The sequence below is a fragment of the Prionailurus bengalensis genome, chromosome D3 (assembly GCF_016509475.1).
Source record: "Prionailurus bengalensis isolate Pbe53 chromosome D3, Fcat_Pben_1.1_paternal_pri, whole genome shotgun sequence".
Taxonomy (NCBI): Eukaryota; Metazoa; Chordata; class Mammalia; order Carnivora; family Felidae; genus Prionailurus; species Prionailurus bengalensis.
The window spans coordinates 16313452-16329716 of NC_057356.1; the positions used below are offsets into that span (position 1 = coordinate 16313452).

Below are 16265 nucleotides of genomic sequence, written 5' to 3' on the forward strand. Positions count from 1 at the left end.
GAACTGCAACTTTTCTTTCCTTCGGCAAGTCCTCTAACTACAGCAATGTGTTTCTTTCTTACTCCGCAGAAGGGATGGACTTCTCTTTAACACTTGACTACCAGAAGCTCCCCTACCTTTCTGAGTCAGGACAGAACAGGCAAGTGGCCAATTCAACCCCTGCCTTCTCTATGCTCAGTGAAATCACGGGACCCAACCTCAGGACAGAGAAGTGCATAAATCTCTACGAGACTTCCAAGAGCAGGAGAGATGCCCAAGAGTCAGAATGCTGCCGGTGCTCACAAGAGCGTTGCAAGTGTCGCCTTATTCCTGATGCACAAAGCTTCATGTTTAATGGATGCTTGGAGATTTTTATAAATCTGCTTGTATCGAGATTAAATCAAAGCCTTTATTAAAACATTCCTCCTTCAAACAACCTGCATTTAAACCAATACCCCTCCCCGACTTGTGAATTGCCAGGGCATTGCGAGTATGTCATGTTCACCTGACAGGGGTCAGATCCAATCGGGCCACACAACATGGCAAAGCCACGCCAAGACACAGCACACCAGGCCGACCTCCACGGTTCAGTGCCCCACTCAGGATCTAGCCAAAGGCTAGTAGCACTGGCTCCCGAAGCAGAACTCAAGCACAGGAGAAGAGGATCCAGAAGTCTGACCCCACCTGTTCCAGACCCAGCCATGCTCAGCCGGATGATCAGCTCTTTGGCTACCACTTGGTGAGGCTCACACATGTGCTTTTGTCTCTTCTCCAAAGAAAAGGGTGAGAGATGGAGGAGGCAATTTTCAGTTGTGTGTGGGTTTGATTTAAGGCTTTGGCTGTGGTCTGTTCAAATATTAAAATACTTTCTGGGAACGCCATCTCCTAAGCTCCCCATCGGAACAAACGTATTTTCAAAAATGAAAACATTGAACAAAGAGGTGGAGCCCGGGGGGCGGGGCCTGGGCCTATCAGGTCAGGATGGTGTCGTCCACCTGCTCTGTGGAGTCGGCCTGGCTGGCCAGCTTCTTCAGGGACCTTCGGTTGCACTCATTCAGCACCTCCAAACTGGCCACGTCCAGGATCTTGGAGAGGGCCTGTGGGGAAGATGGAAATGAGGAGACGTAGTCAGAAAATACAGCTTCAGGTTTCTCCAAGCCAAGGCAAAAATGAACATTAACCTCAGAACTAGCACTGCTGTGGACTCTGGCAAAATAAGGGAGTCTGATGGATCCCTGGGAAGCCAAGAAAACCACACCTCATGCTTTTCATGTGCTGAGGCGGGGAGTGGAAGGGCTTTCAGTGCTCTAAATATGGTGGGGAGAGGAGTGCATGAACAGGGCTCCCTCCTGGGATCCGTTCCACACATTCAGATGCCAAGTGAGACTTTATTTGGATTTCTCCAAAACAGGGCTCTGTTGCCGAAAGAAGCCTGAACACCACAGGAACAGAAGAATGTTTTCAGGCACTAGACCAGTCACCTGACCACAATCTGCCTCTCAACACTCAGCATGTGAGGTGGTGGAATATGATGCTTAAAGACTACCATGCAGTAGAGCCGTGTGCCGAGCACCCACAGCAGGCCCTGGAGGGACACCCCAGTCCCAGGCTCCCACCTGAAACACCTCTTCGCCCTGCCGCATCTTGAGGAGGTTGACGATCGCCTGGTCACTGTAGGCTCTCACGACAGTGTTTTTATCCTTGGTGTTGTCGAGAAGAGCCTTTAGGATGGGTTTGATGGCCTGGGGGTCCAGGGGAGGCAGCGGGTCCTTGTTGGCCCACCAGATCATCTTCTCAGCCACCAGCCTGATGTCACTGGATGGGTTCTGCAGACACTAAGAAGACCATAAGCTTTTAGTTAGGCACATCCAATCTGTTTTTCAAGGAAGCCCAAATTTCTGCCCTGACATTCCCTCTTCATCCAGAAACTGACCCCAATGCTCACTTCCAATGGCTTCCTTTCCCATCTTGGGGGGGTGGGGGGGTGGGGGGGTGGGGGGGTGGGCAGTGACAGGTTCTGACTCAGCCCATCTCCTTCTCCCACCTCATCTCATGCTACTCTCTCCCTTTTTCTCACTACTCTTGGTCCACGCAGGGCTATCACTTCCTCGGGGACACCAAGCTCCTTCCCGCCTTCGGGCCTCCGCCCTGACTGGTCCCACAACCTGGGATGTGCCTGCCCGGGGGTCCTCACATGGTTGGCTCCTTCTCCTCCTACAGGCCTCAGCTCAAGTGTCAGCCCATAGAGGTCTCCCATAACAACCCTCTCTAAATTAGGGCCCTCCTCATCCCCATAGGCTTTTTGTGTACCTCCAACTCTACAGATCTTGTCTGCTCCATGCACCTCTATGCCTTGAGGGTCTAGCCCAGCGAGGTACACAGAGGATCTTCAGTAAACAAACACTGATGAACAGCTGCATGCAAGGTGATGCTGTTACATGGGCTCAATCTAACAGGGGCCCTGAGAACTCTCAGCAGGGCTGCAGGCGTCTGCAGGATGGGGCAATCCCCCTCTGGAACCTCACTATTCAAATTGAGGTCCACACACCAGCAGCACTGATACCGCCCAGGAACTGGTTACACAGGCAGAGTCTCAGACTTAGCCACACCTCTAAAAATGCAGATTCTCGCTCTGATTTGTGTGCACAATTTCTGAAAAGCTCGCTTTATTACACAGGCAGCAGGGTCCCCAGTGTCCAGCTCCCAGGCTTTCCTAATTGACACCTTGCAGCCACCTGTTATATTATTATAACAAAAATAAGCGCCATGCCAGCTAAAAGGAGGCAGGGAAGAAAAGACTTATTAAGATTTGAACCCAGCACGAATTCGGGCCCTGCGTCAGGCTCTGTGCTGACAGCTCAGAGCCTGGAACCTGCTTCACATCTTGTGTTTCCCTCTCTCTCTGCCCCTCCCCCACTCATACTCTCTCTTCACTCTCAAAAATAAACATTAAAAAAAAAAAGGTTTGAACCCAGGTCTGTCCCAAATTTTACTAAATCCAGATGCCTGGAAGGAATACCTCAGATAGTGGTTCTTAAAGTCTTATGTGCAAAATATATAAACAGCTCTCAAAACTTCAGTATTAGGAAAGAAAAAACACAATTTTAAGAACAGCAAAAGACATCAATAAACACTCTACCAAGTGAATGTGGGGATGGCTAATAAGCACATAAAAATTGTTCTACATCAGGGCGTCCGGGTGGCTCAGTGGGTTGAGTGTCTGACTTGATTTTAGCTCAGGTCTTGATTTCACAGTTGCAAAATCAAGCCCCAAATCAGGCTCCATGCGAGGCACGGAGTCTGCTTAAGATTCTCTCTCTCCCCAGCTCTGCCCCTCCCCTACTCGCACTCAAAAAAAAAATTGTTCTACATCATTAGCCATAAACAAATGCAAACTAAACCACAATATGATACTATAGTACACTTTTGAGAAAGGATAAAATTAAAACAAAAAAAAAAGTTAAAAAAAACACAACAAAATAGTGATTCTTAATTTGATTTGGGGTTACAGGTCTACTTGAGAATCTGACAAATCAGGCACTCTTCCGGAGGAAAAAAGCACACAGAATCACTTTGTGTTCCACTCCCAAGGGTTCAGAGACCTCCCAGAGCTCTCCGCAGACAACTCCTAGAACACAGTCAGACAGCACACTTCCAGTGTTCTTTGGACATGGGTCCTTCTCACAAGCCAGGCTGCCCCTACTCACCTTAATGAACAGGCTGGAGAGTTTGGCTGGCAACTGTCCTCCCCCTGTCTCAATGTGATGCTTCATCAGGAATCCCATGCCCCGGATCCCGCTCACTGCGATGGGGATCTGTGGGGACAGGAAAGAGCTGGATGGCACAGCACCCTGCCCCTTCCTCGGAGCAGCAGGGCCAGGCTCTGTCTCATCCCCAGGAACCTCCAGGACACTGGCCCCTCATATAAGCACCCCTGCTACACACACACACACACACACACACACACACACACACACACACACAACTTCACATCCAAGACTCTTTGACAGCTTTCTTGCAGACAGCTTTCTTTGCTTCCTGGCTATGAAGCAAACAAAGCCTGTGTGCACTGCTTCCCACGAACAGGGTTCAGAGAGCTTCTGACATGGAAGGGACCTCTAGACACTCCTACTAAACTCATTGTTTACAGATGACAGAACTGAGGCCCAGGGAGACCAAGTAGTGGTCCAAGGCCACAGAAAGTTACTGGCAAAGGCAAAATTTGAACCCAGGCCTCTCACCGCCCAGTCTGCAGTAGAGCCCCTCCCCCGCCCCTTGTGCAGTGTCAGCAAGGAAACAGCTGTGGAATTTGGGCTAGGGAGGGGGAGAGGGGTGTGGCTGCCCCAAAGCCTTACCCTGTCTGCCATGGCATTGCTGAGGATCATGTCCTGAACTTCACTGCTATACCTGCCCGCACAGAGTCTGCCGGGAGCCACGTTCACAGCCACAGACAGTGCCAGGCTCCGTCCATGTCGAACCATCCAGTCAATGCCAGACACATCCGCTGAGTGGAAGGACACAACTGGGTCAACCTACACTTTACACTATGCCCCTACCAGCCATGCAGCCCCCAGGCCTACCCAACCTAAGCCCAATGGAAATCCCAGTCCACTGCACACGGACCGCTCTGCCCCATGTGACACGTTATGAAGAGGTCTCTCTCAAGCTGCTTCAGACTCGCAGCCACATTCCCCGAGCAGAGACGTAAGGGACTATAGGACCACTGGAAACTCCATTTTGTTTTAAGAGCTGGATTCCCCAAGGAGAGACTAGCTGCCAGAAGACCCCCCCGAGAGAAAGGGGAGACAAGGCCCTGCAGGGGGTCCCCAGTGCACAGTAGACCTACCCAGCAAGCACTGCTGAAGGACAGCGCTGAGCTCCTCTTCAGTCAGAAAGGCACACAGCTCGCCCAGGCAGCCGGCCGAGGAGATGCGAGTGTTGTCCTGACAGAGCACAGAAGGGAGCAAAAGCTGGCGTGAGCTGCACCACCAGCTGCAAGGTCAGTGGGGCCAGCAACTGCCCAGGATGGAGGGCAGGGGAGAAGGCAGAACGAGGCGACTCCAGACTCCTGTCCCCACTCCAGGCACGTGCGCTCCTGCTGCCAGAGCGGGACTGCCATTCATGGCAGCCGCCACTGGGCGTGGAGCGAACAACCACACACCCAGCACTTCTCTCAATTATAGAAAACTCCAGTGTGCGTGCATATGGTAATCATCATCACAATGGCAATAATACCCGTATTTACGTAGCACCTCTCTTCTTAGAAAGTCAGAACATTTTCCACGTATTAGCTCAATTACTATCAACAGCTCTGGGAGGCAGCGAGGGGCGGCCCCTGCCCACATCACTGGACGTCACCTAGAGAACCGCTCTGAGCTCCTTTCCTTCCAGCCCCGCTCCCCTGCCAACCTTGTGTGTCATCTTGTGTCCAGAGCGACACCCTGGAATCTCTCTACTGTGTCAGTGCCCTAGCACCACCTCCTTATTCAGGTTTGTCCTAGGAAGTCAGAATGAAGCCACTAATCAACCTAAGGAGGACAAGCAAAAGCTGAGCATTTTCTGTCAAAATCAAAGCCAGATACACAACCTGCTCCCTGCTGCTCCTCCCTAGCCAACTAATCACGGGATAGCAAGGGAGTGGATTTTTAAGATACATACTATGTTATTAATAAGTGCCAATCTGATGTGCACACAGACCACAAACCAACCCACCAACCAAGGACTAATGACCTGCTGAGTGGCTAATGCCAGGCTGGCACCCTGGTTGGCCACCATTGATCCAGGGGAAGCTCTGAGTTGGGGGGAAGATGGTCTGACCACAGTTTGCACCTCTGAGCTCCAGGCAGAAGCCCAGGTGCCAAGCAAGGCTAAAGCTGGCTCTCTCTGACGCCCACTCTCTCCAACAGGATCTATTTTAAGCTCCACTGTGGTGAAATGCAAATTGGCCTAAATACTAACTTTTGCTTGCACTGGGCATGGCCCTGTAAAAACCCTCACAGAGAAGGGGGGGGCTCTAGTCAGGGAGCAGCAGTTGGAATGAGGCCAGATTTCCACAGCCGTGGTAAGCCCAGCAGCAACAAGGGCTGGCCCCACTGAGTGCGCTACAAGTGCAAACCATGTGAACCCACAGGCTCAGTCCAGAGATTAACCCCACAACAGAGGGCTGTCAGGGGAGAAAGAGAAAATTCTTATCTAGACTCAGTCGCTGGGCAGCCAACGAGTACTTAACACACGCTTCCAGGCTGGGGAAGGAAGGGCCGTGCTGGAATGGAGACAGCACCGGGGGTCCCAGAGCTCAGACTGTGGCTGACTCCACCTTGCTAGGGCATGGCCCCAGGCAAGTCTCACCCTCTCCAACAGTGCTAAGACCTCCGACCTGGTGTCCCAGACACCAGGTGCCAAATTTCCTTTTTATTTTATTTAAGGTGAGAGAGAGAGAGAGAGAGAGAAGGCAGGAGAGAGGCAGAGAGAGAGATCATCCCAAGCAGGCTACAAACTGTCAGAGCAGAGCCCGAAGCAGGGCTTAAACTCACAAACCGTGAGATCATGACCTGAGCCAAATAAAGAGTTGGATGTTTAACCAACTGAGCCACCCAGGCACCCTCCCAGATGCCAAATTTCTTAAGGGCTGTGACCATGCTTGCTTCACCTCTGCGATAGACCCTTTGTCTCAGCAAATGTTTCCTGAACCAATAAACAAATGTCTTCATTTTACACACAGGGAAAGGAAAGGCAGAGAGGGAAAGTGGCTCGTTTAAGATTACATGGTAAGTTCACAAGAGCTCCTTACTTTCCTTACTGTGAAAACCTTACCTTCCTTATCTGTGAAAGAGAACAACCAATACCAACACTACCCGCCCTGTCTCCCTCACAACCAAATGCCTGTTAAACCATAAAGAGTGATAGGAGCATCAGGAATGATTATTACCAGTGAGCAGGCAGCAGTTCTTCTAACACAAAACAGACATGTCGACCAAAGCAAAGAGAAGGGGAACCAGTAGAGCCCACCAGCCCTGCCATCCACCTGCAGCCATACCTCGTCGTGTCCCAGCATGCTCAGCAGGAGCGAGACAATGTTTTTCCGGATGACCACGTCCACTTTGGCCCCTGCTCCCTGAATCACAAACCTCAGGGCCTGCAGCATGGTGTCCCTACAGAACCAACGCATCCAACTTAAACCCCTCGTTCTTCTTCACCACTGCTCCCTCCCACACAGGCCCAGCCCGGCCCCAGGAGGCTTCAGCATCCGCCTGGCCTCCTCACAGCCACAACACTGCCCCAGCAGCACCTCACCTGACACCTGGGTCTTCCATGACACGGATTCCATTCAATAGCTCTGTGAAAAGGGGGTCCACCTTGATGTGGATGGAGATGAGCTTCCCCAGAGCATCAGCAGCCTTCAGGCGTACCCCCCGGTTGGAGTCCTGCAGGGCTTTGGTAAAAGTGGTCTGCAGCTGGGGCAGGAATGGCTTCAGGGCAATCCCGACCTGTTTGAGAAACCCACATAAGAAACCACGGGTGTGGTGGAGTCCAAGGCCACAGTGTGCAACAGATACGAAATCAATCAGAAACCACCATGAGCTCTCGCACACAGGCTAGGAGTAGATACTCCCGCAGAGAGGGCAGCCAGCACGGACAGGTCCTGCTCAGCCCTGCTATCACCACCTCCAAGGGAGCCACTGGTTGGCTTAAGTGGAGACCAGTCCACACGGACAAGCAACTTGAAACCTCTATCTCCAAATACATGAAAGAGCAGCGCAGGTGACGGCTGTCAGCCCCACCAAAGACCTGTTCCAATGCCAAGACAGGGCAACGGACCAGGTGTGTAAGGGCAGGTATCATCTTCTGAGCAATAGATATGCAAGCTGAGCACGGACACTGAGCCCTAAGAACAATCCTATGAAACAAATGACCTCAGAAAGTCACCCCTCCCAAGAATGACCATTTACTTCTTCCTAAATGGGAAAAACCAAAGCAGCTGTTTGGAAGTGTGAAAATACTGGGGTCAGGGGCTGCAGGCTGCTGGGAGGCACACCATGGAGTGAAGCTGGTAAATGGGAGGTAGGAACCATCTGGCCACGGAAGACATTGACTCATGGGCCTATGGGACAAATTCTGGGAGGAAAGGGCTCCGTTTGTACACAGAGTTCTAAAACACCACAGAAAAGAACAGCACAGAACACAGGTGAAAATGACACTTAATTTTTTAAAAAAGATACCATCTTCCATAGAAGAAGGCCGATGCTCACAATGCCACATCTTATCTGGGAAGACGCTCCCCACATCTTTCCCTCAAAAGGGGCAAAAAAGCTACAAATTTTAAGCTTGCTTTTGTTTCCAAATCTCGAGTAAGAATTCAAAAAAAAAAATTGTTTTTATAACAACAAATCTCAGTTCTGCTTATAATTTTTTTATATCCTAAAGGACTTAATTATCGCCCCGTAAAATGTCAGAAATGGTTAACATGCTGGCTCTTTGCTTCTTACACTTTTGGCAAAGACTGAAGTTACTCCAGCTGCTCTCAAGACTTCCTTTTCAGTCCCTCATCAGACCCTCTGCATCCCTCTTTATGAGGCAGCAATAAAAAACGGAAATATATGTAAACCGTGTAATTGCAATTATGCGGCCTTGGATTTTCTCCTTTGAACCAACAGTTCTTCAAAAAACACCAACGAGCAGGGGCGCCTGGGTGGCTCGGTTGAACGTCCAACTCTTGATGTCCAGCTCTTGATCTTGGTACAGGTCACAATCTCATGGTTTGGGAGTTCAAGCCCCGCATCGGGCTCTGTGCTGGCAGCATGGAGCCTGCTTGGGATTCTCTTTCTCTCTCTCTCTCGCTCAGCCCCTCCCCTGATCTCTCTCTCAAAATAAATAAACATTAAAAAAAATTTTTACAACCCACAAAACAGCAACTAGCATTAGTCTGGCACGCTCAGGATGCGTCAGGCACCACCTGACACCACCTTCTCTAGGCCCCACAGCTCTTCATTGGCAGCACTTCCAAATCAAGGGTGAGGGCACAAGCTCAGAGGTTACCATACTTTCCCAAGGTCATTCTGGCACAGTGTGAGTCTAGCGTCTAGCATCTCGACTCCCTCCTCTGCCATGCTGTTTCTCCATAATAAGTTCACCGTGCTGCCACATGACACCAACCGGCAGACAGATCAGTTCTTGAAGACCCAAATGGACCAAGAGGTGAATGTGTCAGTGACTCACCTTGGCCAGCAAGAGGCTGAGTGTCTCGAGCAGGGCTGCCTTTACGTTCCAGCTGAACCGGTCCCCCAGGATGCGGATCAGAGGCCCAGTGATGCTGACCACGGAGGGCCTCAGGGCGTCAGCCGAGGTCAGGCGGATCACCAAACCTAAAGCTTTGGCCGCTTCCTCTTTCTGTTCCGGGCTGCCAGTCAGGACGCCCTCCCGCAACACTGGAAGGATGGAGGTTACTCCCTGATGAGAGAACCACACACGACAGTCAAATCTCAAAGGCACTGGGTCCAGGGGTCTCCTATCCAAAGCACGCACCCCTGTCAGCCATCCTCTCTGTGATTCCCTGACAGAGACTGCTTCCGGTGCCAGGGTAACAGCCTGAGAGGGTGCCGGCTGAGGAACAGTCTTGACAGGGCAGTGATGAGAAGGTAACAGCTCTGGTGGGCCTAGCACACATAGGTACACCTGCTGTCTCCTCTGTGACTCACTTGCTCTGGCCGTGGTGGCCTCCACAACTTAAACTGAAGGCAGCACAGACCCTATCCCCATATGGCCACCATGGGAAAGAAACACGCTTCCGTGAAGGCCCTAAGTCAGCTGCTCTACCACAGACCCGGGACTGCGGGTGGAGGTGGAGGAAGGCCATATGCCCACAGCACCCTCACGAGGCCCTGGCTTACCTTCTTTGGGAGGCAGAACCCTGGCACATGCTCGCCTTTGCTCTCATTCCCTATGAGCCGGATTTCTTTGTGCAGTTCTTCAATTAGTGCCAGTTGGTTGCCAGCATCGAGCTTCTGTGGAAGGCCAGGAAAAAGCAGAGAGGATGTCAGGGTTCTGAGTACAGCCCTCCCAAGATGGCTTCAAAGTAATACCTCAGGGGGAAGAGTGTGGGGGGAGTATAAGAAAGACTGGCCATGGATTGATAAATGCTGAAGTTGGCTGACAGGTACGTCATGGCCTATTTTAAGAGTCTAATCTTCCAAGCGTCTGGCATGGTCTATAATCAAAATCTGCTGCAGCCAGCAGTCCCCTCACCTTGGTGATGGCATTCAGGGCATCCCAGCTCTCCTCCAGAACCACCGGGCTGGAGTCGTTGAAGAGGCGGATCAGGCCGGACACCAGGCTCCGCAAGTGGCTGGTGTAGTCAGCCTTCGAGCGTGAACAGTAAATGTTGAGGATGATGGCGGCAGCCTGCCTCATGCCCACCTCAGGGCTTCGGGTGGCTTCCAGCAGATCCTCGATGATGATCCGGTGCCCAGTGTCATCCTCTACTGAGAGGATCACAGCCTGACAGTTGGCCATCTCCTGAAACCACAGGGGACACCCAGACTGAGCACAGCTCCTCAGGGGCAGGCCAGGACAGCTGACAGAAAGCTGCCAGGAGTAATCGTGACACTCACCAGCTGCTCGTCCGGAGTCCCAAGTTTCTCCTTCAGGGCCAACATGACTGCCGGGAGGATCACTCCAAGGTGACGGGTCAAGGCGTCGCCAGCCACAGACGAAAGGAAAGCCAGCACCCGGGTGTTGACAGGTGGAGTCGTCAGCTGTAGAATGATAAACAAGGTCAGCTCAATGAATGCCGCTCCATGCTGGCCACCGTGCTAGACTCTAGGAGATCCCATGGCCACTGTTGAGGGCTAAGTGTCTGCTCCAGGGCCCCCTGCACCCACCACCAGCCTTCCCCAACATGTGAGTCCAAAAGGTCTCCATAGCAGGCCTGGAAATAATCATGTAGCCGCGGCCAGGGGGTGCTTGCTGCAGGGTAGGATTACCTTGGGCACGAGGTAGGGAAGCACCACACGACTCTTGATGGCCATAACTTGCTTCAGACCATCCAAGGCAAATTCTGACACTTCCTCATCATCCTGCACAGGAGCACAGAGGGCAATGCTGAGGAGCTGGCTCCTGTCCCCACCTCTGCTGTCTAGACCAGCCACCGCCAACTTCCTTCACCACTTTCCTCCCTTCCTCCTACCGCACCCACATTTACTGACTATCGAAGGAGAAGCACAGAGCCAAATCTGAGCCTGCTGCACCCACTCCCTTGGGGGGCCCACACTGCGGCTGCCTTGGCAGAATGAGCCCCCCTGCATTTTGCTTCTACAGAGACAGTAAAAGCCAAACTGGTAGGTGTGTGGCAGATCCACTCACCAGCTGCTTCAGTAAAAATGGGAGAATGTCCTCCAGAGCCTGGTGGCCGATGGTGGAGTGCAGCTGCTCGAAGGTCTTGGCCGCCGCTTCTCTGACCTCCTCCAGAGGGTCACACAAAGCCTTCCTCGCCGTGGGTACAAGGGACTCAGAGAAATACAGCACCTGCAACGGAATCCGTGCACTGTACCTGATGCAGCAGAGGCAAGGAAGGAGTGGAAGCAACCAAGGGGAGATGGACGAGGACCTCTGGCCTAGCCAGGCCACCAGCATCCCTTGGCTTGACTCTTAACTTAGTGGTTCTCACTGAAAATGAGCAAGCATACGAACGTAGAGAGGATATGCAGTCTCCACCTGAGGAGTCGGATTTTAAGTGAGTTCTCCAGATACTCTCCATCTCCCACGAGAGCTCCTTCCCACGGTGAGGCCCTGCATGGCATGGCTCCCTCTCCCGATTCTTTCTTTGGCTCATCCTCTTGGAAAACTCCCAAGTCCTTCAAGACTCAACTCAAAAAATTGCTTCCCTGTGGCATCTCTGGGGCTACTGTGGGGCCAAGGATAGCTCTGCTCCCTCTGGAAACGGTCCCCCCGAAGCAGAGCGCACTACAAACAGAATCGGGGGACTGATTATGTATCGGCCTCACCGCCGGCAAGGTCTCAGCCTTTGAGAGGACTCAGTAACTATTCAATGAATCACAACTCTAGTTGGTGACAGAATTTATTTACATTCTTTGCCAAATGCAAACGTAAACCCCCAGTGAATATAATACTTCTACCGATACACTCAGCAGAAGGTGCCAGTAGATCAGAGAATAAGCAATGGCCACATGCTTAACATTTCTGAGTAGCCAGCCACTTCATAACTTTTATGCCAACTGAGAGCCCTATGCCTGCTCAATCTGTTTCCCAGGCGTGTTTTGAGGATCACCCTCAGAAAGGAAAGTTGAATGCAAAGATCACCAGCCCCCTGAAAGTGGCTGCTATGGGATGGTAACATTGTTGGAAACGACACACTTCCACCCACTGGGAGCGTAACACTCATCTGCTCTGCTCCCTGTAAGAACGTGTGCAGCCCTCCCGCTCCCACAGCACCAGCACACGCACATGCGCACGGCCTCCCTTCCCTGCCAAGGACACTGCACATTTTAACTGTAGTGCAGTAGTGACACAAAAGGGATTAAACTGGAGAAGCCTCAGTAGTGGTGAGAAAAAGATCATCACCAATTTCTATGGGCCACTCAGGAGTCCCTAGTGATACGGCTTTTCCTGGAACCTGCCCCCAGCCCTCTGAGTCAGGTCACCCGCGAGGCCCTAAGAAGACACTCACAGCGTCTCGGCTGGTGGACTTCATGATCTCGCTCAGTCCGATGCACACACCCTGCCTCTCGTCGCTCTTCTGAGACCTCAGGCCTTCCTCAAGGATGGGGATGATTTCTGGCAGGATTTTCTCCCCTAACTTCCGGACGAGATCGCCCAATGTCCTTGCTGCAATCTGTCAGCAGAGATCAAGCCAGGACATCAATGCCCTACAAACCCCAGGGCACCTGGAAGACAACTCCAGATTGAAGGCCCTGGACTTAACTTCCCCAGATGCCGTTAGCCCTGAAGAACCGCCAGGGTGCTTGCAAAACACTAAAAAATACAATTATTTCTTTGTATCACACACACCTACACAACCTAAAGCAAGAGCTGGCACCTTCTATATGAATAGGAAACTTATCAGATGCTGCCTGGTCAAGAGTCAATTTCCCTAAATTGATAACTACAGCCTAGAAGTCACCTCACCTCGTGCTCTTGTCCAAGGGGAGCTGAACAGGGCACAAATGTTTTTAAGGAAAAAAATAAACGATCTCCCCTGAGGCCTCACACAAACCCTTCTTTAGCCAAATATGCAGTTTGCTTGCCAGAGATGGGGGTTGGGAGTAGGTCAAAGGGGACTGCCAGAAGCAAACATGAGCCCAGGCTGGGCCCCTCCTCCCAACCAGAGAACATGCCTGACCCAGCCCCTGCCCCAGCCCAGGTCAGCCTCATCTCACATGCTCACCCCTGTTTCTCATTCCAGACCCAGCAGCCCCCGCCCAGCTTCTGTTGGCTTTTGCACATCCTGCCCTTGTATCTAAAGCACTATTCCCCTGGTCTGGAATTGGCTTTCATCACTACCTCACCTGGTGGGTACTTACTCATCTTTTATCTTCAAGCATCATTTCTTCTGAGAAGCTTTCCCTGACCCCCCCTCCCCCACTGGTCAAAGGCCCTGTTACACATATTTGCAGCACCACGCAGCATTTGCTATAGCTGTATTTACATCTGTCTGTGTGATTATTTGATTAACGTCCATCTTCTCTACCACAGTGTAGCTCATGAGGAAAAGAATAAGGCTGCTCTTCTTCTCCATTACATCTCCAGGTTTTAGGCCCCTGCTTAGCACATAGTGGTGCTTAATAAATATTTGTTGTGTGAACATTAATAAAAGGAAACCTCCTTTAGAATGGAGTCAGGAGGCCAGAAAAGGGCACTCCCACACCCTACCACTCTTCATCAACTACAGACCCAAAAGGAAAAGATGAATGTTACAGACCGAACAGGAAAAAGCATATACTTTACTAGCCCAGCAGGATGAAGGAAGATTTTCCTCCTCCACCGGCCAACAGCCCAGCCAATGAGAGACAGTCACAACTGAGCCAATGAATAGCCACTACACTTCAAACTCCCAGTTTACTCCAAAAGACTTTTTGTTTATAACAGCCCTCCCGACACCCTCCCTTCCCTCTTTTATAGGGTGTTCCACTCTTTTGTTCAGTGGACTTGACTATAGTTTTGCATGGCTTACATGTCCCAAACTGCAATTCTTTGCTATTGCCTCAATAAATCCATCTTGAAGGCAAAATAACTGGCTGTTTTATCTTTAAGAGTAACTGTTAAATGACTAATAAATAAATGTTCTCTTAGATAGGGGACTCTAGGCACCCTAGCCTCTGATGCTGGGTCAGAAGCAAGGTCCAGTAAACTTACGGTTCTCTTATCTGCACAGGTGCTGGCTAGGAAACCCAGCAGCAGCCCAAAGAGAGTAGGCAGGATCTCGCGCAAGGTGCGGGGGGTATTAGAGACCACAATCTTCCAGACGTGCAGGGACGCCTGCCGCACAACCAGCTGGGTGTCTGAGCGGCCCATGTAGAGCCCTGCCAACACCCGGTTCCGCCGATCTACCCCCAGGGCAGTGATGATAGCCTACAGCAGTGGAAAAGAAGGGAGAACGCAGGGTGGTGAAGCCTCCGGAGCATGAGTACCAGGGCACATCCCTACCACCACTACCGGTGGAAAACCAACTCGAGGCGCGCACCTTATTGGACTGGGCAGTTCCAAAATTATCATCTTCAGAGGCAGTTTCTGTGGTCATCTTCCCCGTGACCCCTGAGATGTGGAACAGGAGATCCCCAAGGAGCTGAACAGAGCTAAACCTGAGGAAGATGCCAATAACAGAGTCACACAGTTGCGAGGGGCAATCTTGGGGGACAACTGAGCACTGGGCAAAAAATATACTGGAAGGAAGTGCACCTAAAATATTCATGGTGGCTACAAATGTCCATCGATGGATGAATAGATAAAGAAGATGTGGTATATATATACAACAGAGTATCACTCAGCAATCAAAAAGAATGAAATCTTGCCATTTGCAACTACGTGGATGGCACTAGAGGGTATTATGCTGAGCGAAATTAGAGAAAGACAAGTATCATATGACTTCACTCATGAGGATTTTAAGATACAAAACAGATGAACATAAGGGAAGGAAAACAAAAATAATATAAAAACAGCAAGGGGGACAAAACATAAGAGACTCTTAAATATGGAGACAACAGAGGATTACTGGAGGGTTTGTGGGAGGGGGGATGGGCTAAATGGGTAAGGGGCATTAAGGAATCTACTCCTGAAATCATTCTTGTACTATATGCTAACTAATTTGGATATAAATTTAAAAATAATAAATAATAGGGGCTCCTGGGTGGCTCAGTCAGTTAAGCGTCCGACTTCGGCTCAGGTCATGATCTCGCGTTCATGAGTTTGAGCCCCACATCAGGCTCAAGGTCCAGTAAACTTATAGCTTGGAGCCTGGAGCCTGCTTTGGATTGTGTCTCCCTCTCTCTCTGCTCCTCTCCTACTTGCACTGTCTCTGTCTCTCTCTCAAAAATAAATAAAAATTTAAAAATTAATTATTAATAAAAATAAATAATAAATAAATAAGTAAAAATATATTCATGGTGGCTATCGTGGAATGAGAGAAGTTACAGACAATTTTTTTTTTTTAATTTTAAGAGAGAGAACGTGTGCATGCACACAGAGGAGGGGGGTGGAGAGGGAGGGAGAGGGGGAGATGGGGAGAGGGGGAGAGGGGGAGAGAGGGAGGGAGGGAGGGAGGGAGGGAGGGAGGGAGGGAGGAGAGAGGGAGGGAGAGAGAGAGAGAGAGAGAGAGAGAGTGAGTCAGTCTCAAGCAGGATCCATGCTCATACCAAATCCGATGTGGGGCTCAATCCCACAAGCCTGGGATCATGACCTGAGACAAAATCAAGAGTCAGGGACATTCAACTGACTGAGCCACCTAGGTGACCCTAGATTTTTGTTTCTTTACACTTTCCCATATTATTTTCTTCCCAAGTTTTCTACTAATGAAGACCTATTACTTTAACAATGGGAAAAATCAACATTTTTTAAAAGCATAGGTGAAAGTTTCTGTAATAAAAATTACAATGAAGAGGGAGAGTACACAAAGAAACATTAACAGAAAATCAGGAATGCTGATCATCAGAAATGATCATCACTAAGAAGAGGCCTAGAAGGATAAACCTTACTTCTCTACAAACTAAATTAGGTTTATTGTTTTTAATGACTACAAAAATCATAGTCCTATTTGAAGTGAAGATTCAAAAAAACCC

General features: G+C 50.5%; 1 protein-coding gene across 2 annotated transcripts in view; it reads right to left on the reverse strand.

The window, feature by feature from the left end:
* Positions 1-368: 368 nt before the first annotated feature.
* GCN1 (GCN1 activator of EIF2AK4) overlaps positions 369-16265 on the reverse strand; it is a 59034-nt gene continuing 43137 nt past the window's right edge. For both annotated transcript variants that reach the window (XM_043557752.1, XM_043557753.1), the window contains 16 exons: positions 14675-14792; positions 14347-14562; positions 12662-12826; positions 11338-11499; positions 10959-11051; positions 10587-10730; positions 10222-10491; positions 9867-9980; positions 9196-9426; positions 7273-7466; positions 7016-7130; positions 4826-4922; positions 4335-4483; positions 3687-3794; positions 1596-1814; positions 369-1076 (listed from right to left, as the gene is read on the reverse strand). In XM_043557752.1, the coding sequence (XP_043413687.1) occupies positions 951-1076; positions 1596-1814; positions 3687-3794; positions 4335-4483; positions 4826-4922; positions 7016-7130; positions 7273-7466; positions 9196-9426; positions 9867-9980; positions 10222-10491; positions 10587-10730; positions 10959-11051; positions 11338-11499; positions 12662-12826; positions 14347-14562; positions 14675-14792 (2521 nt within the window). In that variant the 3' untranslated portion in view covers positions 369-950. The remainder of the gene's footprint in view (positions 1077-1595; positions 1815-3686; positions 3795-4334; positions 4484-4825; positions 4923-7015; positions 7131-7272; positions 7467-9195; positions 9427-9866; positions 9981-10221; positions 10492-10586; positions 10731-10958; positions 11052-11337; positions 11500-12661; positions 12827-14346; positions 14563-14674; positions 14793-16265) is intronic.